A 26,813-nucleotide genomic window follows, 5' to 3' on the forward strand; every position below is an offset into this window, starting at 1 on the left:
AATATAAGGACTTCTCATTTTTTTTAAATGTTGATAATATTAATGAATCTGGAGGAGAAAAGGAAGTAAATGGATCGATGCGCATGACAGATTTTTTTTTAAATTCTATTAGTGGAAACTAGCGCCGATTACTTTACAGAACTGCACGCATTTTATACACTGGGTGTGTATATCTGTATTAAAATAGCTTTAGGTAGAGATAGTTCTGAGTACATTCTATGAAGACAATTAGGAAACTTGCTAGTAAAGTTCTGCTTGGTTTTCTTTGTGGAAGATCAGTATTTTATTGGCTTGGCGGCTGGGCAGAGAAGAAGTGAGAAAGTGTCCAATCCAGGCTTTACCCGCTCTGTGTAAATTGGCGCGGAACCGGGTGGGAGATAAACTAACTTTAAAATTGCAAGGAACATACTTTTCATATGTTCATATCAACCTAATTGATGAAAAATATAAAGGGCATAGATAGGAACAGAAGTTTGCGACGGGATGGCATTTTTACGAATATAATCTAAAAGTTGAAATTGACTGCCCATGCGCCCATGGCAGTTCCAAAAAATCCGTTTTGTAAAAATGCTGCTTTTTATTGAAACTTAATTTTAATCAATATCTTGTACCGTGGATTTTTAAAATATGACACTAGGTCTGGGTAGGCTGGCAGGAAGCCAGTGTCATGTGGTTTATTCAATGCCTCGTTACAAGTATCAATATAGTGTGTAATATTTTACAATTCATTTTTTAAGGGCTTTACATCAGTGAAGAGGATGTCGAGGCGCAGGTGAGACATGCTCCTTTATTATGTTCATGTACTTGGGGGGGGGGGGGATGATGAAGAGTTTATACTTAAAAGCAATTTTGTATGTATTAATACAGTGATCGTTTGCAAGCCAAGCAAGCAAAAACAGAAGAACAAAAGGATGACACTATCCAGTCAAAGAGAAGGAAACATGAAGTGAGCAGTGTAAATTTATTAATATTTTGAGCAAAGTTTATTCTGGTAACTGGTTAATACAATGATAATTGATATTTTTCAGGAATGTATTCATAGCCATGAAACAGAAGTGAGCAAGAGAAGGCGACAGTTCCAGATACAGGTAGATGGTCCATATTAACTGGGGATTATGATAGTAAGAATCTGGTATAGATGGAAAATGTTACTATGTATATACATATATACACATCACTTTTGTTGGTTTGGGGGCTGGGCAAAGTGAGGCAGTGTCCAATCTATGACATATACTTTCTGTCTGTGTGTGTAATCTGGTATTATTGATATTAAATTTTTCACCTTGTATATTCCTTTTGATTGTAGTTAGCATTTCTTTTATATTCTACAGTAGATAATGCCAGGTGACTTTAAAATAAGTCTTTGAATATTGAAGATGAGCAGGCGGTATTCGGGGATATCCCGTCTACTGTTGTAACAGATAACAGCATTTCCAAAAAAAGTGGTGGAGTTTGGGAAGAGGGGAGGACCTCACTGGAACAATTGATATTTTGCTGTATTTGAATATTCTTAACATTTTTGCTACAACATAATGACAAAGTAAATGAATCTCCCATGAATGGCCTCAGTAGCGGTCTAATTTGCTGCTCGCTGGTGGCTGTGTGGTAAATGAAGTGTCCTTGGCTGCAGCACGGAGTTTGCGCGCTGCCAGATGCCGGTTCCTGCTTCTTGTGGGAGGTGCTTGTTCGTGGCGCGCCCGCCTTGTATGAACGCTGTCTTTTTGTTTCAATTATAGCCACTAGAATTTAAAATGAAGAAAATCAAGAAACCAGACAATCTCTATATAAATCTTTTTTTTTAAATAGCCAGAAATACACACACTGCATCCTTTTTGTGATTGCTTACTGGTGGCTGACCTTTGAGCAGTCGTGTTAATTCAGACTGAGCTTTGGGTGCAGGATAACTAAGGGCTTTTACATTTTCGTGCAGTCCAGGAAATGCAGAAATGTATTTATTGGGGAAAATGTTCATCGCGTCCCAGGATTTTAATTTAAGACGTGGCATTAGAAATCGGCGTTTTGTCGGACGTGTCGCCAAGGTTTCTTGCAGCTGACTTTCCTGCCTAGTAAAAGTCTGCAAAATGATACATTATTCACTGCAAGGGTAATCCGTGTGAATGTTGGATGAAACGGTGAAATCGGGGGTTGAAATGTCTAAATTTACGTGTTAAATTAAGACGGAAATGAATAAACGCGGGAAGTTTTCCCTCGCAAACGTGTTTAAAAAAAGGCAGTGGAATCTGCCTGAACTTACTGAAATTCTGGCCATGGCTAGGGGAGGGGGCTCTCCTTGCGAAGGGGTTTGTTCACTCCAGATCGCTGCTGGCCCAGTCAAATCTTGGACCTAGTAATGCTACACTATTTGCTTTTTGAAGATTACTCCATTATTTTAAGTGTTATTGCTGTTAATCAGTTTTAAAAGGACCCATAATTTTATGTAGCTTTGCTGACATATTCTGCAGTAACTTTAAAAAAAAATACTTCAAGAGCTTTTGAGTTCTAATTCTGACTTGCAGTAAACTAAGCATTGCGGGTTAGTGCGTGCTATTGAACTTATTTTTAATCTGTAGTCGAATTAGTTTCACCATGGAGGGGAAATGAATGCTGTAGTATTATTTTTTGCCTTTATAAATTAACAGTATTGCATCATCTACTGAGACCTGCAGAGGGAGCACTTTCTTAAAAATCTGTATGAAAGTAAAGTTTGGTTCTTCTATATGGGTGCTATGTCATATGGTCAGAGCTCTAATTCATTCATTTTAATTATGATAATGACAGAGTTGCTGGACACCCATAGTACCTGGAGGAGTTGGTCCTTGCATCCTTATCCCCACACCACACAAAGAGACTGATATCACTGAAGACTTCTCCAGGTTCACAAAATACAGGTTTAAAAACCTGTTCCTAACCAAATCACCACTACCACCTCTCAGGTGAGTATCTTAACATGTCAGATCGAGTGCAGTATTTGAGCGTCCAGCCATTTAGGTATTTATCCCAATGTTTGTTCACCAAGTGTACACGTGTTCTATATGGAAATGTAAGTAAATGATCTCCATTAAACAAGGTATGAAGATTAAATTCTGATACAACCAAAACTTTGTTTTCCCACACTTATTATTTGTCCCCTGTTTTGTTGAGGTAGGATGTAGATTTGTGCTCCTGATTTTAGTAAGCTTGTTTTTAGGTGGAGGTGCTGTGCACAGGCTCAGCACTTTCTCATTGGATGAGCAGATTGGATGGCATTCTATCCTTGCTGGTCTTTTTGCAGGTGGCTTTAAAGGGTGGCATTGCCAGATGTTTCTTGACAACATTGTACTTAAATGACTGAATGGAAGAAAAGCGTCCTGACGGGAAGGCAGCTCAATGAATTTGTTCTTCCTCCCCTCCCAGTTCTCTTCCCCCCCCCCCCCCTCTCCTGACATTGCTGACTTATGTTGAGATATTTGTATTTCATCAGTGTTGGCAACCCTCCATTACCTCACCAAATGGGTGAGTGTCTACAGGCTTTTTCATCCTGGGGCATCACAACAGTATCCAATGACAATCAGCAATAGGAACTCTTGACTTTTTTCCCCCACGCTCTCACTTCCTTAGCTTGAGAGCTGAGGTCATTTGTAGTTATCCAATTGCTACAGCAGGTAACTGCACAAACCAGCAATTGCACCTGGGACCTTCTGCTCTGTATGGCTTGATATCCCATCATGTAGCATATTTACCCATTAAGTTATTAGGGAATGCAGGTATGTTTTCAAACCCTTAGGATTTTCTCCAATTCTCCAATATAATGACTAGGAATTTCTAAATATACTAGTGAGTAATGTCATGGTTATCTAATCTCTAATTTAATATGCTGTTTTATTTTTTTTTAAGTTATCAGTTTTTTTTGCATTTTATACATATTTATAAACTGGTTGCTATCAACATTCAATTTTCCATCTGTTGGAAATTCCTCACTCCCCCCATGTGGACTAGGAACCAGCCAGATTTGTGTGTATTTTTATATATTTATAATATATGCACAATATATTTTTGGCACCCAGGGCTATATTGTGCTTTGCTAGGTTAAATAAAGCATAACTATTCAGCCCTAAGAAAGTACGTAACTCCTACCTTGGATAAATACCCTCACTGAACCTATGACATTTCCATTACTAGCTTGCTCTGGTCTGTCTGAGTTAGAGTGCCAATGTAATGCTGACACATGAGCAGTTTGTATTGTAGGAACTGGGCTGAAACTGTCCCACCTATTTTGTATGAAACCGTTACAGCAAACGGGTATCATTTTATCCCAGCATTGAAAAAAGAAAACTTGCATTTCTATAGCGCCTTTCACAACCACCGGACATCTCAAAGCGCTTTACAGTCAATGAAGTACTTTTGGAGTGTAGTCACTGTTGTAATGTGGCAGCCAATTTACACACAGCAAGCTCCCACAAACAACAGTGATAATGACCAGATAATCTGTTTTTTGTTATGTTGATTGAGGGATAAATATTGGCCAGGACACCGGGGATAACTCCCCTGCTCTTATTTAAAATAGTGCCATGGGATCTTTTACGTCCACCTGAGAGAGCAGACGGGGCCTCGGTTTAACGTTTCTTCTGAAAGACAGCACCTCCGACAGTGCAGCACTCCCTCAATACCGCACTGGAGTGTCAGCCTAGCTTTGTGCTCAAGTCCCTGGAGTGGGACTTGAACCCACAACCTTCTGACTCCGGCAAGTGTGCTGCCAACTGAGCCACGGCTGACATTTGAACTCCGTTTGCAGAAGTGAAAGTTTTCAAACACGCCATGATACCCAGTCCCTCAGGCTGGGGAGGACCCAAACTATTGCAGAGATGGCAGAATTTCCACTGACCCGGGGGGGGGGGTGGTGCGGGATCTCTGATATAAAGCAAGGGTGGGGGGGGGGGCAGCCATCTTTTTAAAATAGAAAACACTTGGAGAATGCTTAGAATGTGAAAAAATTGTCAGCAGCTCCTTTGAGGTTCTGAAATATCAGCACCCAAATCAAATGCTATCCTAGGAATACTGATACGTCATCTGCTGTTTTCATAACTTATTTTAAATGTTTTTATTTGTAGCTGGGGAAATTCTGAAGATGTGTGGTCTAATATGTTGAAAAAGGAAATCAAGTATACCCACGACAAAAATGTCCTCTCGCTACACCCATCCTTACAGCCAAAAATGAGAGCAATTTTACTGGATTGGCTCATAGAGGTTAGTTATCATTACAATCCCTTATGTGCAGATGTTGCTGTATGATCATCACTTGATCCTGGACCAGAATCCTTCAGCATTCTTAGCTGCCTAAAGCTAAAAGCCTAAGTAACTCTGACATAACATGTGTATTGCTGCACTTGTTTTAACAAAGCCTGGATTTAAGGACTCAAGCTTCTGCCTTCAGGAGTTTAAGAACATTAGAAATAGGAGCAGGAGTAGGCCATTTGGCCCTTCGAGCCTGCTCCGCCATTCAATAAGATCATGGCTGATCTTTTACCTCATCTGCACTATCCCCATATCCCTTGATTCCCTTAATATTCAAAAATCTATTGATCTTGTCTTGACTATACTCAACAACTGACTCTCCACAGCCCCCTCGGGTAGAGAATTCCAAAGATTCACCATCCTCTGAGTGAAGAAATTTCTCCTACATGGCTGACCCCTTATTCTGAGACTCTGACCCCTGGTTCTAGACTCCCCAGCCAGGGGAAACATCCTCCCTGCATCTACCCTGTCAAGCCCTGTAAGGATTTTGTATGTTTCAATGCGATCACCTCTCATTCTTCTAAACTTTAGAGAATATAGGCCCAGTCTACTCAATCTCTCCTCGTAGGACAAGCCCCCCATCCCAGAAACCAGTATGGTGAATCTTCGTTGCACTCCCTCTATGGCAAGTATATCCTTCCTTGGGTAAGGAGAGCAAAACTGTACACAATACTCCAGGTGTGGCCTCACCAGGGCCCTATATAATTGCAGTAAGATGTCTTTACTCTTATACTCAAATCCTCTTGTAATAAAGGCCAACATACCATTTGCATTCCTAATTGCTTGCTGTACCTGCATGTTAACTTTCAGTAATTTGTGTACAAGGACACCAGGTCCCCCTGAACGCCAACATTTCCCAGTCTCTCACCATTTAAAAAATACTTTGCTTTTCTATTTTTCCTACCAAAATGGATAACTTCACATTTCTCCACATTATATTCCATTAGCCTGTCTATATCCCCTTGAAGCCTCTTTACATCCTCCTCGCAACTTACATTCCCACCCAGCTTTGTATCATCAGCAAACTTGGATGTATTACATTTGGTCCCCTCATACAAATCACTGATGCAGATTGTGAATAGCTGAGACCCAAGCACTGATCCTTGCGGTACCCCACTAGATACAGCCCGCCAACTCGAAAATGACCCGTTTATTCCTACTTTCTGTTTTCTGTTCATTAACCAACCCTCAATCCATGCTAGTATATTACCCCCAATCCCATGAGCCCTAATTTTGTTTAATAACCTCTTGTGTGGCACCTTATCGAATGCCTTCTGAAAATCCAAATACACCACATCCACTGGATCCCCTTATCTATTCTGCTAGTTACAATCTTAAAATGTTCTAATAGATTTGTCAAACACGATTTCCCTTTCATAAATCCGTGTTGACTCTGCCCAATCCTATTAATATTTTCTAAGTGCCCTGTTACCAAGCCCTTAATAATAGATTCTAGCATTTTCCCTACTACTGATGTCAGGCTAACTGGTCTGTAGTTCCCCATTTTCTCTCTCCCTCTTAAATAGTGGGGTTACATTTGCTACCTTCCAATCCGCAGGAACCGTTCCAGAATCTATGGAATTTTGGAAAATGATAACCAATGCATCCAGTATCTCTATAGCCACCTCTTTCAAAACCCTAGGATGTAGGTCCAGGGGATTTATCGGCTTTCAGTGCCATTAATTTCTCCAGTACTTTTTTTTACTAATACTAATTTCTTTCAGTTCTTCATTCTCGCTAGACCCTTGGTTCGCCACTATTTCTGGGAATTTTTTTGCGTCTTCTTCCGTGAAGACAGACACAGTATTTGTTTAATTTCTCTGCCATTTCCTTATTCCCCATTATAATTTCTCCTGTCTCGGCCTGTAAGGGACCCACATTTACTTTTGCAAATCTTTTCCTTTTTACGTACCTATAGAAGCGTTTACAATCTTTTTATGTCTCACTAATTTACTCTCATCCTATTTTCCCTTTCTTTATCAATTTCTTGGTCCTCCTTTGCTGAATTCTAAAATCCTCTGAGTCCTCAGGCTTACTATTTTTGGCAACATTATAAGCCTCTTCCTTTGATCTAAAACTATCTTTAACTTCTCCTGTTAGCCACGGTTGGGCCACTTTTCCTGTGGGGGTTTTTGTGCGTTAAAGGAATGTATATTTGTTGTAAATTGTGTATTAATTCTTTAAATGCTAGCCATTGCTCATCCACTGTCATACCTTTTAATGTAGTTTCCCAATCTACCTTAGCCAACTCGCCCCTCATACCTACGTAGTTTGCTTTGTTTAGATTTAAGACCCTAGTTTTGGATTTAACTAAATCGCTTTCAAACTCAATATAAAATTCTATCATTATGGTTACTCTTCCCTAAAGGCCCCTTTACTATGAGGTTATTAATTAACCCTTTCTCATTGCACAATACTAGATCTAAAATAGCCTGTTCCCTAGTTGGTTCCTCAACATACTGATCTAGAAAACTATCTTGCATACAATACAATAATTCGTCCTCCACACTATTGCTGCAAATTTGGTTTGCCTAGTCTATATGTAGATTAAAGTCCCCCATGATTACTGTATTGTCCTTGTTACATGCACTTCTAATTTCCTGATTTATACTCTACCCAACATTACAACTATTGTTTGGGGGCCTATAAACAACTCTCACCAATCTTTTCTGCCCCTTGCTGTTTCTTAGCTCCACCCAAACTGATTCTTCTTCTTGATTTTCAGAGCTAAGATCCTTTCTCTCTACTGTCTTTATCCCATCCTTTATTATCAGGGCTACCCCTCCTCCTTTTCCATTTTGCCTATCTCTTCTAAAAGTTAAGTATCCTGGAATATTTAATTCCCAACCTTGGCCACTTTGCAACCATGTCTCCGTTATGGCTATTGGATCAAATCTGTTAATTTCTATCTATGCTATTAATTCATCTATTTTGTTGTGAATGCTTTGCGCATTCAGATATAGTGCCTTTAGCTTTGACTTCTTTCGATTTTTCTCTGATGTCACCTTAGTCACTGATGCCTCATTACCTTTGTTACTCTCTCTGTCGCTTCCTGGCCCATTCTGTTTATTTTTACCCAAAACTCTACTCTGCCCTAGAGCCTAGACATTTCTCTCACTGCTTTTAAATTTACTCTTTACTCTTTCCTGAATCCTCCCACCAACCCCCTCCCCTTTATTAGATTAAAGCCCTGTCTACTGCCCTAGTTATTCGGTTCGCTAGGACACTGGTCCCAGCCCGATTTAAGTGGAGCCTGTCCCAACAGAAGAGCTCCCTCTTTCCCCAGTACTGGTGCCAGTGCCCCATGAACTGAAACCCCTTCCTCCCACACCACTCTTTGAGCCACACATTTAAACCTCTAATCTGTATGTCCCTATGCCAATTTGCGTGTGGCTCAGGTAACAATCCAGAAATGATTACCTTTTGAGGTTCTACTTTTTAATTTGGATCCTTGGTCCTCAAACTCCCTCAGCAGAACCTCATTCCTAGTTCTACCTATGTTGTTGGTTCCTATGTGGACAACGACAACTGGATCCTCCCCCTCCCATTCCAAGTTCTTCTCCAGCCGCGAGGAGATGTCTTTAACCCTGGCACCGGGCAGGCAACACAACTTTTGGAACTCTTGGTCGCGGTTGCAGAGAACAGTATCTATCCCCTGACTATACTGTCGCCTACCACAACTACATTCCCTTTCACTCCCCCTCACTTGAATGGCCTCCTGCACCATGGTGCCGTGGTCAGTTTGCTCATCCATCCTGCAGCCTTTTCCCTCCTCCAAACAGGGAGCAAGAACCTCCTACCTGTTGGACAAGGACAAAGGCTGAGGCTCCTCCAGCACTGCACCTGGGGTCCCCTTACCTGCCTGAGTTGCAGTCACACTCTCCTGTCCCAGACCACTAACCAGACCTGTACCACTACCTAAACTAAGGGGTGTGACTGCCTCCGCGATCAAAGTGTCCAGGTAACTCGCCCCATCCCTGATGCCCCGCAATGTCTGAATGATATGTGATATGCTTTGAATGAAACCACTCTTGGAAAATGCTTTATTGTGCACTACATTTGATATGAAGCAGTCCATGCCTGCATGCAGCAAGAGCTGGACAATATCCAGGCTTGGGCTGATGAGTGGCAAGTAACATTCACGCCACACAAGTGCCAGGCAATGACCAACAAGAAAGTCAACCATCTCCACTTGACATTCAACAGCATTACCATTGCTGAATCCCCCACCATCAACATCCTGGGGTCATCATTGACCAGAAACTCACAGGACCAGCCACATAAATGCCATGGCTACTACAGCAGGTCAGAGGCTGGGGATTCTGTGGAGAGTGCCTCCTGACTCCCAAAAGCCTCTCCACCACCTATAAGGCACAAGTCAGGAGTGTGATGGAATAGTAAAACAAAAGGAAAATACTGCAGAAGCTGAAAATCTGAAATAAATACAGAAAATGCTGCAAATACTCAGCAGGTCAGACAGCATCTGTAGAAAGAAAGAGTGCGAAACAGAGTTAACGTTTCAGGATGGAATATTCTCCACTTGCCTGGATGAGTGCAGCTGCAACAACACTCAAGAAGCTGGAGACCATCCAGGGAAAAGCAGTCCACTTGATCGGCAGCCCACCCACCACCTTAAACATCCACTCCCTGCACCGCCCGCAGCATGGCTGCAGTGTGTGCCATCTAGAGAATGCACTGCAGTAATACGCCATGGGTTCTTTGACAGCATCTCCTAAACCCGCAACCTCTACCACCTAGAAGGACAAGGGTAGCGGGTACATGGGAACACCACCACCTCCAAGTTCTCCTCCCTAGTCACACATCATCCTTGCTTGGACATGTATTGCCATTCCTTCATTGTTGCAGGGTCAAAATCCTGGAACTCTCTACCTAACAGCACTGTGGGAGTACCTTCACCACACAGACTGTAGTGGTTCAAGAAGGTGGCTCACCGCCACCTTCTCGAGGGCAACTAGGTATGAGCTGTAAATGCTGGCCTTGCTAGCGACACACTCGTATCCCAAGAATTAATTTTTTAAAAAGTTTCCAGGTACAAGGTTTCAATGGCTAGCCATGGCTCGTCCCAACTGTAACTGCTCAGCTCGGTTCTTGGCGTTGATATTTAGATTCAAGATGAGAATTTGCGGCAGTTTAATATTTTTCTATAATGTGGGGGGGGGGGTGAAGGAAAGAAAATAGAGTTGGGATATGTTGAAACCTGACCTGATGCAACACTACTCCAGCGGGCACTAAACCTGATCCACCCATGTTAAATTCAGCAGCCATTATAATTTCTATTCATTTTAACCCCTTCTTATCTCACATAACTAGCAACCCTTTTAACCTATGCAGTGACTTGCCAAACATAGTTTGATGTTTCAACATTTATTTGTGCTGAATGACAGTTACATTTCTAACCAAATATTTGGATCCTCCTTCCTCCCCAATCTAGTTTTTGTGATCGCTTCTCATGACCATGGGAAAGGGGAATATTCATCCCTTCTCTATACTCTAGACAGAGCAAATTTCTAGCAAGCTTTGTAACTATTTATTTGCTAGCTGCAAGGCCTTAATGACACTAAACAAATGGGTTTAATACTGTTAAAACTGATCTTTTTTAGGTTTGTGAGGTGTACATGCTCCATAGAGAAACCTTTTACCTGGCTCAGGATTTTTTTGATCGGTTCATGTTTACTCAAGAAAATATTCATAAAAGCAAGCTGCAACTCATAGGCATCTCCTCGCTCTTCATTGCTGCAAAGCTGGAGGTAAGCACGCATCCACTGGACTAGTGGGGAGGATACACGTTATATTGAACAGTTTTAACCTGTCACCCTAAATCTTTGGAAGTATGCTGCTAAACAAGTTCTTAATGAACTTCATGCTTTCTGCCTTCACTTTAGCATAAAATTCTAATAGTTCAGCTAAGTTTTTAGAAAATATTTCAAATTGCATCTATTTTCTGATTCTGTATTATTAGCGCTTTTTGTTAAAATGGAAAGCTAGGTTCAATAAAATAGATAATTCTCTTGATAGTCAAGTAGGTGAAAGCATCACTTCGTGAAACATTAAGCCACACAGAGCAGAAGATCCAGCTTTGAGTCCCAGTCTGACTGAGTTAATCTCTGAGTCACTGTAATTAGGCTCCTTGCCTCTGTGCTAGGAGGGGGAGGGGCAGGGTTTCCTGGGATCCAATGAACCCTGCAAGAAAGTGAGTGAATGATGGTGAGAACAGAATAACTGACTGAAATGGCCCACCACTACAGTCGAATATTTTGCCAAGACATTGCCCGGAATTTTAATTTGGGGGGGGGGGGGGGGGTGTTGCTGGAGTGTGGTCAGAAACCTGGGAGAACGGGTTTCCTCCTGATTAGCATTTTGATTCTGTTTGCCCCACAGCCAGGCAGTTGGAAAGGCTGGCTGTTGGCTGGGTAGGCCTGTGGCACCAGGCTGCAGGGGGTGGGGTGGGGGGCCGAAGGCCGGATTGGGGTTGTTGGCAAGGCAGGAATGCTGGATCCAACAGGTAAGTGGAAAGGCACTTACCCCCTGGATCCAGCAGTCTCGCCTTCCTATAGCTGCTGGGTTCGCCAAGGCCTGGGAAACCCGGCTAGCCAGAGTTGAATTTAAAATGGAACTTCCAAATGAGGCACGAGGTCTCATTATATTTAAAACGTCAACCAACCTCCTGGGAGCGGGTTGGCTGCCCAACTCTGGGCGTGCCCCCCCCTCCTCCGCCTCAGTTAAAACCAGAAGTGGACACTTTGGGGTCAGGATTCAGATTTTTAACTCTTTAACCTCCCACCCGACCCCAACCCACCTGTTATTTTGGGTTAAAATCCCCCCCCCCCCTAGTGTCTCAGCTGATGGCGCCTATGGAACTGTAATCCAGTTAGTTAGTATTTTTAAGTGTAGGATTGGAGAAAATTTAAAAAGGGAAATAGCGATTCTAACCGATTCATGCATTTTGCTGCATGTAATAATAATTAAAAATGAAGTCTTTTTATAAGATGTGACCAGGAAAACTTTTAGTTTAACTTGCTTGGCACAAAGTTTGGGTTTACATTTATTGACATTTTGTTTCAGGAAATCTACCCTCCAAAATTGAATGAATTTGCGTATGTCACAGATGGGGCATGTACAGAAACTGAAATACTTGATATGGAGTTGATTATTCTAAAGGTAAGCAGTCTGACATTGATTGTCACATTTGTCAACAGCACAGAATAGAGTCCAGTTCTTTAAGGGCAGTGGCATCACATTTATATCTGGCCAAGCATTTATTGATGTTGATCAAGATGATTTTTTTTCACTCTCTGGATGTGACATTGAAAGAATGATTTGCATTACATTGCTCCTTTCATGACCTCCAGATGTCTCAAACTGCTTTACAGCCATTGACATTTTTAAAGTGTAGTCACTGTTGTAATGTAGCAAACAGCAAGCTCCCACAAACAGCAATGTGATAATGACCAGATAATTTCTTTTGTGATGTTGATTGAGGGATAAATATTGGCCAGGACACCGGGGATATCTCCCGTGCTCTCTTATGTCTACCTGAGAGGGCAAACGGGGCCTCGGTTTAACGTCTCATCCGAATGACGGCACCTCTGACAGTGCAGCACTCCCTCAGTACTTCACTGGAGTGTCAGCCTAGATTATTTTTTTTTTTGTGCGGTGCTACCCACTGAGCCACAGCTGACACTGAGCCATTGCTGGCACAGCTGGCATTAATTGTCCATTCCCAGTTGCCCTGTGAAAGTGGTGATGGGCATGTCTGCCACCTCGCTGCAGAGGCAAGTTGAGTGTCAACCATGCTGATGTGGGACTGGAGTTGCATATATGCCAGACTAAGTAGCGGGTTTCCTTCCCTAAAGGGCATTATTGAACTAGTTGGGTTTTTACGCCAATCTGCCAGATTTGTGGTCACTTTTTACTGATACCAGCATTTTATTTCCAGATAGTTTTTAACTGAATTCAAGTCTCAAACTGCCTTGGGATTTGAGCTCACCGTTTTCTAGATTACTAGTCCAGTAACATAACCACTAAGCTACTGTACCCTGCGTGTTATCTTTGAACCCTTGGTGTATGATCTAAATTAAGTATTCCATTCTCTTCCTCTCCCTCTCCCCCGAAAGTGCTGACTACTGCGGTTTCAAGGTTGCTGGCAGCCCGTCAGTGCCTTGTCCAAGTGGTTATTTTATTTTTGTGTTGATGAAGGCAATAAGTATTGGCGGGCTATTCAATCATGGGGTGCACCACAAATGAGTCCAACTCTGTCTCTCGTGATGACCTGGCATATTCTAGCAGGCCTGGAGGATTGCAAATGTTACCCTAGTTCAAAAAAGGGGAGAGCGATAAACCCATCGGCCAGTCAGCCTGACGTCAGTGGTGGGAAAACTTTTTTAGAGACAATAATCTGGGACAAAATTAATTGGCTCTTGGAAAAGTATGGGCTAATAAATGAAAGCCCACACACGTTTGCAAATTGTGTTTGACTAACTTGATTGAGTTCTTTGATGAGGTAACAGAGGGTTGATGAAGGTAGTGCAATTGATGTTGTGTATATGGACTTTCAAAAAGCCTTTTATAAAGTACCACATAATTGACTTGTTAGCTAAATTAAAGCCCATGAGATTAAAGGGACAGTGGGAGCATGGATAAGAAATTGGCTTAAGGGGCAAAAAGCAGAGAGTAGTGGTGAACGGTTGTTTATTAAACTGGAGGGAAATTTCCAGTGATTGTTGGGACCACTGCTCTTTTTAATATATATATTAATGACCTGGACTTGAGCAGACATAATTTCAACATTTGCAGGTGACACGGAACTCTGAAATGTAGTAAACAATGAGGGGGATGTAGATTGGGCAGACACATGGCAGATGAAATTTAACACAGAAGTGTGAAGTGATACATTTTGGTAGGAAGAATGAGGAGAGACAATATAAGCTAAATGGTACAATTTTAAAGGGGGTGCAGGAACAGAAAGACCTGGGGGTGTATGTACACAAGGCTTTGAAAATGGCAGGACAGTTTGCGAACGCTGTTAAAAAGGCATTTGAGATCCTTAAAAGTATAGGCATAGTGCACAAAAGTAAGGAAGATATGCTAAACCTTTATAAAACACTGGTTAGGCCGCAGCTGGAGTATTGTGTTCAGTTCTGGGCAGCGTACTTTAGGAAGGATGTCAAGGCCTTGGAGAGGGTGCAGAAGAGATTTACTAGAATGGTACCAGGGATGAGAGATTTCAGTTATGTGGAGAGACTGGAGATGCTGGGTGTTAGATCCGTGTATCTTAATGTGTCCTTCAATAATCAGACAAAAGACTGCAGGGAACGATCAACAGGTGTTTACTGAATGAGGGTTACTCTAGAACTAACTGTACAGATCACTACTCAGGGTTTATATACAGGTGTGGTCACTGCCGGTACTACAGTATACAGGAGCTGTAAAAAGTAGTTCTCCCCTTAAAGGTACATACATTACAATTCCTCCCCTTTTAGATTAACAGTACCATAACACTCATTTAACAATTAAATATCAAACTAATTACAATTAACACTTTTAACATGCAACATTAGCTGAAAATAGTCTATTTATAAATTCAGTCTTTGGGGAGGCTTCCTGATCCTTTCTGGATAGCGCCTTTCCCGAGTGTCTTGCTCTTGGTGCGGAGGCGATTCTGGCCCCCTGTCGTCGGTTGGTTCATCAGCTTCCGATGCTACTGTTTCTGAGGTAGATGCGACCTGTACGTCGGGTTCCTCACCAGGTACGTATGGGCGAGACATGGGGTTGACTCGTTCCTGTGACTCTAGGATCTGGTCAGCATGGCGTCTCACAATGTTCTCCCCAACATCCACTGTGTACATTAGTGGCCCTTGCCGTGTGCATATCGTTCCTGGTTGCCATTTCTCTGTTCGGTAGTCGCGGGCCAAGACTGGTTGCCCTACATTGAAGCTCCTTGTCGGCTTCTCATTGATGTTCTGGAATTGCTTACTCTCAACATCTCTTCGTACATTTGGTCTGAGCAAATCCAGACGAGATCTCAACCTTCGGTTAAAGAACATCATGGCCGGGGCCTGGTTGGTGACTGCATGTGTCGCATTTCTGTAGGCTAACAGGAAATTGTCCACCTTATGCTGCAGTGGAATGTCGTCATTGCACATGGCCTTTACTGCTTTTTTAAAGGTTTGTACGAACCTCTCGGCCAATCCATTTGTGGCTGGATGATACGGGGCGGATGTGTAATGCCTTACCCCATTCCTGTTCCTAAATCTTCGAAACTCTTCGGACACAAACTGGTCCGTTACCAGAGCAAACCTGCTCTGGCAAGCCGTTCCTGGCAAAAATGGTCCGTAAGACTGCAATAGTTTTCTCCGTGGTGGTGGAGGACATTTTGATCACCTCAGGCCATTTTGAGTGCGCATCCATGGCTATTAAAAACATTGAGTCCATGAATGGACCAGCAAAATCAATATGCACCCATTGTCATGGAGATGAGGGCCACTCCCATGGGTGTAGAGGGGCATGTGGTGGTGCATTTTGGATCTTCTGGCATCCTGAGCAGCTCTTTGTCAGGTCCTCGATTTGCTGATCGATCCCCGGCCACCGCACATAAGCCCTAGCAAGGCTTTTCATTTTCACCCCTCCCAGATGACCTTCGTGAAGCTCATTGAGCACTCTCTCCCTTAACTTGGGTGGAATTACCACTCGGGATCCACACATCAAGGTCCCCTGGCATACTGACAGCTGTTCTCTTCTGGATGAGAATGCTGGCAACAGTGAGTCGCCATGTGCTGGCCATCCCTTCACCGTCAAATCATATACCCGAGACAGTGTCGGGTCATTTCGGGTCTCCTTCTCTATACCAGCGTTAGTTACTGGCAAGCATTCAATTATAGTCGAATGAAATATTTCGACAGAATCCACTGCTGGTGCTTCCTCTGCAGTAGGCAGTGGCAGGCGTGATAGCCCATCAGCATTTCCATGCTGTTTCGTGCCCTTATACTCGATTTCATATTGGTGTGCCCCTAGAAAAAGGGACCATCTTTGTAGTCGTTGCGCAGTCATCACCGGAACGCCCTTCTTTGGATTAAAGATGGAGACAAGTGGTTGGTGGTCAGTCAGCAAGGTGAACTGCCCGTGCAGATAGTGATTGAACTTTTTCACTCCCCACACTAGGCTGAGGGCCTCCCTGTCAATCAGGGCGTAGTTACGCTCGGCTGAGGTTAGTGACCGAGACGCAAAGGCTACTGGCCTCTCCGAGCCGTCCGGGAATTTGTGCGACAGCACCGCTCCAATGCCATAGGGTGATGCATCACACCCCAACCGAATTGGTAGTGCTGGGTTGAAGTGAGCCAACACCTCTTTTGATGTGATCAATGCTTTGCTCTTCTGGAAAGCTCGTTTACATTCGTCACTCCACTTCCATGGTACCTCCGTTTGCAGTAGGGTGTTCAGTGGGTGTAGTACGGTAGACAAATTCGGCAAGAACTTATGGTAGTAGTTCACCAGCCCGAGGAACGACCTCAGTTGTGACACATTTTCCGGTGCTGGAGCCTTGACTACTGCCTCAATCTTTTCAGGGGACTTATGTAACCCCTCTTTATCAATAACGTGGCCACAATACGAGATCTGCTTCTGGAAAAACTCGCATTTGTGGCGATTAGCTCGGAGCCCATATTCCTTCAATCTAGTGAGCACCTGCTCCAGGTTGGCGAGGTGATCACTGTCATTTTCGCCCGTGACCAGGATGTCATCCAAATAACACTGGGTCCCTGGAATCCCTTGCAGGACTTGTTCCATTGCCCTTTGCCAAATAGCCGGAGCTGATGCTACCCCGAACACCAGCCGGTTGTATTGGTAGAGACCTTTTGAGTGTTGATCGTGAGGTACTGTTTCGAGGCTTCTTCTACCTCCATTTGCAGGTACGCCTGGGCCAGATCAATCTTAGTGAAGCGTTTCCCTCCAGATAGCGAGGCAAAAATATCTTCAATCCGCGGAAGCGGATATTCTACAGTGTGAAGGACTGGGTTCACTGTCACCTTAAAGTCCCCACAGATGCGAACCGTCTTTGGTTCCCCAGGCGTATTACTCAACGACCTCTTCATTACAGGAACGATGGATGTGGCCCACTCGCTCCAGTCCACTTTGGACAGTACTCCTGAACATTCCAAACCTTCCAGCTCTGTTTCGACGGCTGGGCAGATCGCATAAGGTACCGGTCTGGCCTTAAAACAAACTTTGGGCTTGCATTTTCCTCTATTTTGATTGTCGCTGTTATGCCTTTTAGTGTTCCGAGTCCCTGCTGGAACACTTCTTGTGCGTCAGTTAGCATTTTTGACAGTCGTCCAGGTGTGACGTCGTCATCCTTTTTGGCATCTACAGTCAGTGCTTGTATGGAATGCCAATCTAGCTGTATCTTCCGGATCCATTCATGTCCTAGTAGTGGTGGTCCTCCATCTGGCAATACATATAGGTCCATTTTTGATGTTTCCTTGCCGTTATATATAACGTTCACCCTTATTTTTCCTTTGGGGTAGACTTTTTGCCCCGTGTACGTCTTCAAGACAATCTTTGTATCTCTCAAGGGTATATGTGAGAATGGCCGCTTGTAGTCCCTTCGGTTTATGACTGTTAGGGCTGATCCTGTGTCCAATTCCATTTTCACTTGGACTCCTGCTATCTTGAGCGTGACCCAGATAGTTTGGTGATCCTCCATTTTGATCACATTATGTAGTTTCAGACAACCCAGCTCCTTGCTTCCGGAGTCTGTATCACTTTTCTGTTTGTCTGAACTACTCTCCGTCACCTTATGTACCTTCTTGTACTTCTCCTGTGGAGATTTCTTGCTGCTGGTTTTCTTTCCCGACCTGCAGACTCTTGCTATGTGTCCTACTTTTCCACACTGTCTGCACACTTTGTCCTTGAACCAGCAATCATTGTGGCCGTGTGTTGTTCTGCTGCAGCGATAGCACTTCACTGTTCTGTATGACATTTCATTTGTGCCATATTCTTGCGGTCTCCGTTGTATCTCTGCAGCGCCCCGTGCGGCTGCTTCGTGTGATACTGCATTGCTGAAAGCCTTGTCCAGCGTAAGATCCTTTTCTGATAGAAGCCGTTTCTGGGTTCCTTCACTTTGAAGCCCACACACAAACTTGTCCCTTAAAGTATCTGCTAGTCCCGTTCCAAACTGGCAGTGTTTCGATAGCTTGCGCAGTTCCGTTAAATACTCAGCATTACTTTCATCTTTATGCTGGTTCCTTTTGTGAAACTTAAATCTTTCTGCTATCAGCAGCGGTGTGGGGTTTAAGTGGATCTGTAGGATTGACACTATGTTTTCAAAATCCTTTTCTACTGGCTTCTCTGGGGTTACTAGGTTTCGTAGTAAGCCATACGTTTTTGCACCCATTGAATTCAACAATACCAGTGCTTTCTTGTCATCTGGCACTTCATTCGCCTTGCAGTATACTTCTATGCGTTCGACATATGTCGTCCAATCTTCGACTTCATTGTCGAACGCTGTGATACTGCCACTGTTCGTCATTTTTGGGTGTGGTTAGACTGGCTTAAAATGGCGTCTCCCGCACTTTCCTTTCTTCCCCGCTGCGGCTTAAAATGGCATCTCCCGCGCTTTCCTTTCTTCCCCACTGCGGCTTAAAATGGCGTCTCCCGCGCTGCTGCCAATGCCGCTCTCGGCGGTCCTCGTGTCAAATGGCGACGCCCTGTGGGTTTCCTGCGCTGCTGCCAATGCCGCTCTCTGCGGTCCTCGTGGCAATGGCAGCGCCTCGCGTTTTCCTGCGCGCCTCTCTCCCCCGTTGACGCTGCTCGGCCCTTGAACACCGGCTGCGCTCTGCTCTCTCTCGTCTCTCTCCGCGTTGACGCCGCTCGGCCCTGAACACCAGTTGTGCCCTGTGCGCTCTGCCCTCTCTCCCTCCGCCGTCGACGCTGCTCGGCCTTTTTCTGTGCCGCTCGGTCGGGCTCTAGCCGCCGCTGTCCGGGAAGGGTCTGCGCAGTACCTGTTGCCAGCCCGTTTCGCTGGACCACCGTGACTGGAAAGCCAAGCCTGGCTCTCGACAGCCTCCCCTGCGATGCTCAAATCTCCGCTGGATGACTGGGCGGTTGCCCGTGGTCGACGCCCGTGCTTCTCCAGGAGCGAATCCCTGGGAGGTGATGCAGAGTTGCAGGTAGGTTCGAATCTGCGTCGTCGCCAATGTTAGATCCATGTATCTTAATGTTGTGTCCTTCAATAATCAGACAAAAGACTGCAGGGAACGATCAACAGGTGTTTACTGAATGAGGGCTACTCTAGAACTAACTGTACAGATCACTACTCAGGGTTTATATACAGGTGTGGTCACTGCCGGTACTACAGTATACAGGAGCTGTAAAAAGTAGTTCTCCCCCTTAAAGGTACATACATTACACTGGGGTTGTTCTCCTTAGAGCAAAGATGGTTAAGAGGAGATTTGATAGGTGTTCAAAATGATGAAGGGTTTTGCTAGTTGAACTAAGGAGAAAGTGTTTCCAGTGGCAGATAGGTTGGTAACTGGAGGAGGGAGATTTAAGGTAACTGGCAAAAGAACCAGAGGCAACATGAGGGAACATTTCTTATGCAGCAAGTTGTTGTGATCTGGAATGTTCTGCCTGAAAGGGTGGTGGAAGCAGATTCAATAGTAACTTCCAAAAGAGAATTCGATAAATACTTGAAGGGGAAAAAGTTACAAGGCTATGGGGAAAGAGCAGGGGAGTGGGACTAATTGGATAGCTCTTCCAAAGAGCTGGCACAGGTACAATGGGCTGAATGGCCTCCTTCTGTGCTGTATCCTTCTACGATTCCATGTAGTGGGAATATAGGTACAAACTAGTTAAATGCAAGTTGAAGACTGATGTCAGCAAGCAGGTCTTCACACAGTGATTAATACCAGGAATAGCCTTCTGAGTGAAGGCAAAAACTCTGAACCATTCAAGATGCAGTTGGATGCTGTGATGGAGGAACCATAGGAAGGGCTGAATGGCCTTCCTCATTTGTACTTGTCTTTGTGAATTGGACCATTTAACTGACTTTCAGGTAGCTGAAGAAAGCTATTTTTTTTCTTGGAAAAAGAGGATTTTGCAATTTTGCAATTACATCAATAGAACAAAAAGTGCTGGAGAGAGGGTGCTGACAAAATTACAAATTATTAGCTTGTACTATCTGATGGTTCTTTTTTTCTTTAGGCCTTAAATTGGGAGCTGTGTCCAGTGACTATTATTTGCTGGTTGAACCTTTATCTTCAAATAGTCTGTTTAAAAGAAATACCCAACATGTCGCTACCTCAGTATTCTCAAGACACCTTTATACGGATTGCTCAGGTAATTACTTAATTTCCAGTATTGTGAAGCAAGTGGCAGTATTGCAGATTACAAATCCTGAGAATGTCTCTTCACACCCAGTAACTGCTGTGTGGACAAAATTACTTAAAACGTGAAGTTACTACATAAATGGTTAGAAAATGATTGGCCAGAAGCTATCAGTGAACACTGGGGGATCTTGTCTCTAGTTTTATTTAATTCTGTACTCTATTTAATTGCTTTACTTATTGTTTTTGGTCTTTTGTACTTCATTATTACATTTAATTTGAGACTAACCAGTGCTTGATGGTTTTCCCATCTAATATACTTTTTTTTTAAACTACGCTTTTGTTGAAAATAAGTTACATTTCACTAAGCAATAGTTCAGTGATGTGGATAGCAATATCTATCGAGTGGCTTTAACTGAAGTGGTCCTGATGCTTCCAGATGGAAAATATCTTTTTTCCCCCAAACTAATTTTTAAGCCTTCCAATGTTGCTGTGTATTGGGCTGCAAGGTGGAGTGACTGGGTATGACTTTGCTGCACTCTCTCTGTCGCCTCCTCCAGCCCTAGATCTCAGTTTGACTCTGATCTTTTAAATCTGAATCCTTCCCTTTCCTCCCCCACCTGGCTCTACCATCAATGGCAGAGCCTGGATATATCATAGCCATATGCTCTGGAATCCCCACTCCACCTTCAAAAGTCTCCTCCAAACCCATCTCTTCAAACGTGCCTTTGCTCGCCTCCCTCAATTTTCCCTCAGCTCTTGCTCTGCGCCCATTATACCCCACCCCTTTTCTGAAGCATCGTGAAGCGTTTCACTGTTGTAAGTTGTTGGTGACTTTTTATTGGATATCACTTTTCTCCTCCATTTATGGGAAATCCTACTCTCCAATTGATATTCCACCTTCAATCAGGAGCATTTTAAGAGATTTGCTGGTGATAACACTATGTTGCAATGATATCCATTTTTTTTTAAACTTTGTTGATCTTAATTTAGAATCAAGACACCAAAATGCACCACATGGTCTACTGTTTTTAAAGTGCAGGTTTTGTAAATAATTCTACATTAATGGTGCAAATCTTGTTGCTCATTATCTTTTTGAACTTTTTTTGTACAGCTTTTAGATCTGTGTATCCTTGATGTTGAGAGTTTGAGTTTCTCGTATGGGGTGTTGACAGCTGCTGCTGTGTGCTACTACACTTCTATAGAAGATACTTTTAAAGCTTCAGGTATGGAGGTTCTTGTTGCTTGAGATATATAGTTGATTGCATATGTGCAATTTTAGGTTTCATTGTATGTAAATTCCCAACCCCAGCATCAGAAGAGCACTTCCATTTACACTCCTACCATCCAGGTAGTGTCTTGAGTCAGTGAGCGCAAATTACAGGAAGCTTCAAGCGAAAGCTATACCTGTTTCTGGCTGGGGCAGAGATCACCTCTTACTAAAGGTAGGTACTGTAGCATTAATCGGGGCCAGAGTAGTCTCCTAGACTCGTTTCAATTGCCTAAGGGGCTCAGGAATTTTCCAGATTTTCCCCCCAGTCCCCCTAATTGGCCTGGGTTTTTAATCTGATGTTGCCTCTCCCTGGAAATTATATGGTTTTCTGGTGGGGTGGGGAGTGTATGTAGTGTGATGCACCGCAGTTGTGTGGGACTTGCAGGATGGGCCAGTGGGTTTTTGTCCAGTCCATCATTGTTAATGTGTTTGTAATTAGGAACCAGGTCAAAGCTGGCCAAACCCATTTTGCATAAAACCGAAGATCTTCACCCATCGGTTCTGGGCTACATTGGAACCCAGTTTCTTGAGGTGAAATGATGGTGCCACCCAGCCCCCTACCATTTAGTGTTCAGCCCCAACCGTTGCAATATAAATGGGTTAAATATTCTAAATGTAAGGACCTGGTTCCGTAGGCGTACAATGGGCACACAATGGGGTGGTATATTTGGCATGTACACTAGGTCTGAATCTAACCTGACTGCTAATCTTGGTCTGTTCTGGCAGGACTTCCAAAATGCACAATGCGACCTCACCTACTAAGCGTGAGACTAATTAATGGCGTACATCTCGTGTAAACTTATTTAAATGTAATTTTTTTTCCTACATAAGCAACTACGTCAAGTCATTCATTGTGTTTAATGTGCTTTGGAGTATCCTGAGAATATGATTGATGGCTGTACACATGCAAGTTCTTTCTAGATAGCTGCCACTGACAAATTCTTGTTCTCTCTACTGGGGATGCTCTGACAGCATTGTGAGCCCAGGTCAATGGAGTGATGGAAATGGCTCCCATAGGGGTTTCCAGAAAAAAAACAGCCACATTACTTCCATCGGCCCTCTGATAAGAGGAACCGATCTTGCCAATTGCATCATTTCAAAAAAAAGAAATGGGTTGCAGCTTTGCTGCTTGGGTGGATTTCCTGATTTCCCCCCTTTTTTCGCTTTCTTTACCCACCAGACTGTGGGTGCCCGTAATGGCTTGGGAGGGTCAGGCTTGAGTCACTGGCGGGTGTGGCTCTTACTCCACCATAGTTAGTGGTGCAGCAGAATCCGATTCAGCCTGGTATTCTATTTTTGCTGTTGCATTAGGAATTGATTTATCATTGTATTTCAGAGTGATTTTTGATAAGCTCTCTTGTATTTTTATAATTTCTCTCCTTTCCCACCAGCCTACTGCTGCCAGCTACAATTGTACTTGCAGTAACTATCTTGGAGGATAGGAACATTTTTGTTTCTCTGGCACTGAGATTTAGATGAAGATTAGAGGCAGTAGCCTCAGCCATGCCTACTCCTAACACCCCCCAACTGCTGGTCACTCTGAGCATGTCTGGGGATCTGTATCTAAACAGACCACTGGCCAGCAGTGAGGGGTGTGAAGCCCTATTTCAGGATTTTCTAGTTGAATCTTGAATCGGACTCCAGTGCATTGGTGACAGAAGTCTCTCGTCAAAATCGGAACATTCACTGGGGAAACCAAGTACAGGTCCACAACCCCTTACCCGAAACCCTTGGGGCCAGATGTGTTTCGGAATTTTTCGGATTTCAGAACGGTATTACGGGAACACCCTAGCGGGGGTCTGGGCAGCACCCCGTAAGCAAACACATTAATATTTCTGCAGTGAACCTTATGAATATTCACACTGAGTGGGATAAATAAAGACTATAAATAGTATTACAGTTTATTTGTACAGTAATAATTTGGTAAATTAAATAGTGGGATAAATATAGACCATAAATACTCTAGTACAGTTTATTTGTGAGGAAAACATTCAGTAAAACTTCAAACATATACAGGTACAAACTAAGCTAAATACCTGTACATGCAGTAACGGTACATTACATCTGGCTTGAGGATCTTGGAGAAGAGGGTACATCAGTGTTGTCATCGTCGTCATCAGGTTGGAGTCGGACATCTGAAGATGGGCCAGGAACAGGATTCTCAAGTGATGAAGCAGCACTATGACAGACGGCCTTTTTAAAGACTTCTTCCAGTGTCATCTGTCTCATTAACATTGGTTTCTGTCTAAGCAGTCTCTCTTTAATTGAGTAAACTTCCATAATCTCTTGCTCACTGATAAATGCACGTTGTTCAAGGCCATCAATTAACTGATCACACATTTTCACCATATTGTCTATGGGGATTTTTTCACCTGTGTTCACAATGTCATCATCATCAGTACTATCCTCATGCTTGTCTTTATTTAACACCATTTCAGCAATTTCCCCATTACTCAACGAATGCACAACAGGTGCATCATTGTCAATGTTCAGCACTTCAATGTCAGCTTCCTCTAACTTATTTACACTTTCGGATGATAAACCTTTGGCGTAAGTAAGGAGGTTTGATATCATCTTCTCAGTGACACGAAATCCTTCAAAATCTTCATCTGCAGGTCCATCTTCATTAAACATCATTGTAGGCCAAAGTCTGCGCCAAGCATTTGTTAATGTTGGTTTATGAACATCGTTCCAAGCATTAGCAACTGCGTAAATGGCATCCTTAACATTGAACTCTTTCAGGAAACTTTGGATTCCTATGCCTCTGTTGACTGCATCAAGCATACAGTTCAAAAAAATGTCTTTATACTTGCTCTTCATGGAGCGTAAAATTCCTTGGTCACAAGGCTGTATTAAAGATGTCACATTAGGGGGAAAGTTAATGCCGAAAACATTACTTTTCACAAGAAGTTCAGGAGGGGGATGTGCGGAGCAGTTGTCCAGGAACAATAAAATTTTGCAGTTTTCTTCCAGTCCAGCTTGCCTGCAATGAGCTCGTATCGCTGGTACGAAGTGGTTATTGAACCAGTCAGAAAATATTTGTCTGGTTACCCATGCTTTCTTGCTCGCATAATAATGCACAGGTAAATAGCGTACACCTTTCAAACATCTCGGATGTTGGCTTTTTCCAATCACTACCAACTTTAACTTGTGTGTGCCTGCAGCATTGGCACACCCAAGAACAGTCAACCTGTCCTTAGCGTCCTTAAAACCTGCTGGTGCACTCTCATCAGCCGTTGTTAATGTTTTTCTAGGAACGTAGCGCCAGTACAGAGCTGTTTCATCAGCATTGTAAATTTGTTCAGGATCAAGGTTTTCATCAGATATTATTTTGGCAAATTCGTCAATGTAATTTTCAGCTGCTTCATGATCAGCAGAAGCTTTTTCACCACAGATTTTCAGATATTTTACACCATGACGCTTCTTAAATTTCTGCAGCCAACCTTCTGAATATTCACACTCACCTTCAATGTTCAGTTCTTCATGGTATATTCTAGCTTGTTTCATGACCATGTAGCTGTAGAAGCTACATCATTACATAAATTAAAACAGAAATAGATAGTTTCCTAGAAGGGAATTAAGGGTTACGGGGAGCGAGCAGGAATTTGGACATGAGTCTAGGTTCGGATCGGTCATGGCCCTGTGGGTAGCGGAGCAGGCCCAGGGGCCGTGTAGCCTGATCCTGCTCCTATTTCGTGTGTCTAATTCTGTTAGATTCAGGAGATGGTTCTGTGATAGTAGATTGGCGGTTAGGATCAGATCAGCTATGATCTTATTGAATGGCGGAGCAGGCTCGAGGGGCCGATTGGCCTACTCCTGCTCCTATTTCTTATGTTCTTATGTTAACCAGTCAGTGGCACACGTTCACTTCTTCGTTGTCGAATCCACTCAATCAGCACATGGTCAAGATCTTCATTTTTTGCCCTATGCAATGTTTTCCTATTTTTCATTAGTTTATGGTCATCACTGTCAGTGTAAAACTTCAACAACTTGTCTTTCTGTTTCTTTAAGTCATAGACGGTGGTAGTTCCCACACCATATTCTTCAGTAAGACGCTGCACAGACACACCACGATCAAGCTTCTGCAATAACTCCACTTTCTGCGATATCGATAATGAGAGATGCTTCCTTTTCTTCTTCTCACTGTTACCCATAGGGGTATCTGCAGCTCTTTCTGACATTTTCACAGTGAAATTAAACTCAAAATCACAAAATAACAAAAAATATCAGAGAGCAGCAGACGCACGTGTGGCTGGTAGCAGCGTTGAGACACAACTGACGCCTCACACCTGCGTGGGTCAAGCATCGGCCGCGTCGGCTCATGTTTGGCGCCACTCAGGTCATGTCGTGCACACGAGTGATGCTCCACGAAATAACTTTCGGTTTTCAGAGCTTTTCGGAATTGCGGATAAGGGGTTGTGGACCTGTACTTTGGATCTCTATCTCCAGAATCTCTGCTGCATATGGCCATGGGATGCCACAAGCTCCATCGTAGTCTGAGCCATCTTGCAGATTGCAGACGTCTACTCCCAACTTGCCAACACATTGCAAATGATCAAATGACTTGCAGCATGAGTGCTCAGATAGCAATCTTGTTCAGTATGCAGACCTTCTGATATGCCATTTCCTGGCCTCTGCAGCTGAGGAAGGACCTGGATAGAATTGCATAGATAATTACAATATGGAAACCGGCCGTTCGGCCCAACCAGTTTATGTTTGTGTTTATCCCCTACAGGAACACTAGTCCTAATCCCATGTATGCACTCAGTTCCTCACCAGCCCTTCCAGTCATCTGGTTCCTGTTACTTTGTTGTCACCTCCAATTGCTTTCCTTTGATCTTGCTGAATGCTTCACTGTGTTCCCTCCCACACATTTGGTAAATCCCCTGGGTTCAGTGTAACTAGGCTGGTGCCTGCACCCAGTGAAATGA

The 26,813-nt window shown here is 43.4% G+C and overlaps 2 protein-coding genes across 3 annotated transcripts in view; one reads left to right on the forward strand and one right to left on the reverse strand.

Annotated features, from left to right (window-relative positions):
* Nucleotides 1-658: 658 nt before the first annotated feature.
* The window catches only part of ccne2 (cyclin E2), a 38,909-nt gene continuing 12,754 nt past the window's right edge, over nt 659-26,813 (forward strand). Inside the window, exons 1-9 of the mRNA XM_085992635.1 lie at nt 659-772; nt 868-946; nt 1,029-1,088; nt 2,779-2,933; nt 5,088-5,223; nt 10,893-11,039; nt 12,355-12,450; nt 20,488-20,622; nt 21,724-21,835. Coding sequence (XP_085848761.1) covers nt 759-772; nt 868-946; nt 1,029-1,088; nt 2,779-2,933; nt 5,088-5,223; nt 10,893-11,039; nt 12,355-12,450; nt 20,488-20,622; nt 21,724-21,835 — 934 coding nt within the window. The 5' untranslated portion in view covers nt 659-758. The remainder of the gene's footprint in view (nt 773-867; nt 947-1,028; nt 1,089-2,778; nt 2,934-5,087; nt 5,224-10,892; nt 11,040-12,354; nt 12,451-20,487; nt 20,623-21,723; nt 21,836-26,813) is intronic.
* ints8 (integrator complex subunit 8) overlaps nt 948-26,813 on the reverse strand; it is a 170,973-nt gene continuing 145,107 nt past the window's right edge. Inside the window, exons 32-33 of one of the 2 annotated variants that reach the window (XR_015078982.1) lie at nt 23,919-26,534; nt 948-1,739 (exon numbers count right to left, since the gene is read on the reverse strand). The gene's annotated coding sequence lies outside the window, so the exon portion shown is untranslated. The remainder of the gene's footprint in view (nt 1,740-23,918; nt 26,535-26,813) is intronic. The other variant, XR_015078983.1, reaches the window with a different exon arrangement.

Source organism: Somniosus microcephalus, chromosome 7 (assembly GCF_052327205.1).
Source record: "Somniosus microcephalus isolate GS21.2 chromosome 7, FLI_Smic_1.0, whole genome shotgun sequence".
In the NCBI taxonomy this organism is placed as follows: domain Eukaryota; kingdom Metazoa; phylum Chordata; class Chondrichthyes; order Squaliformes; family Somniosidae; genus Somniosus; species Somniosus microcephalus.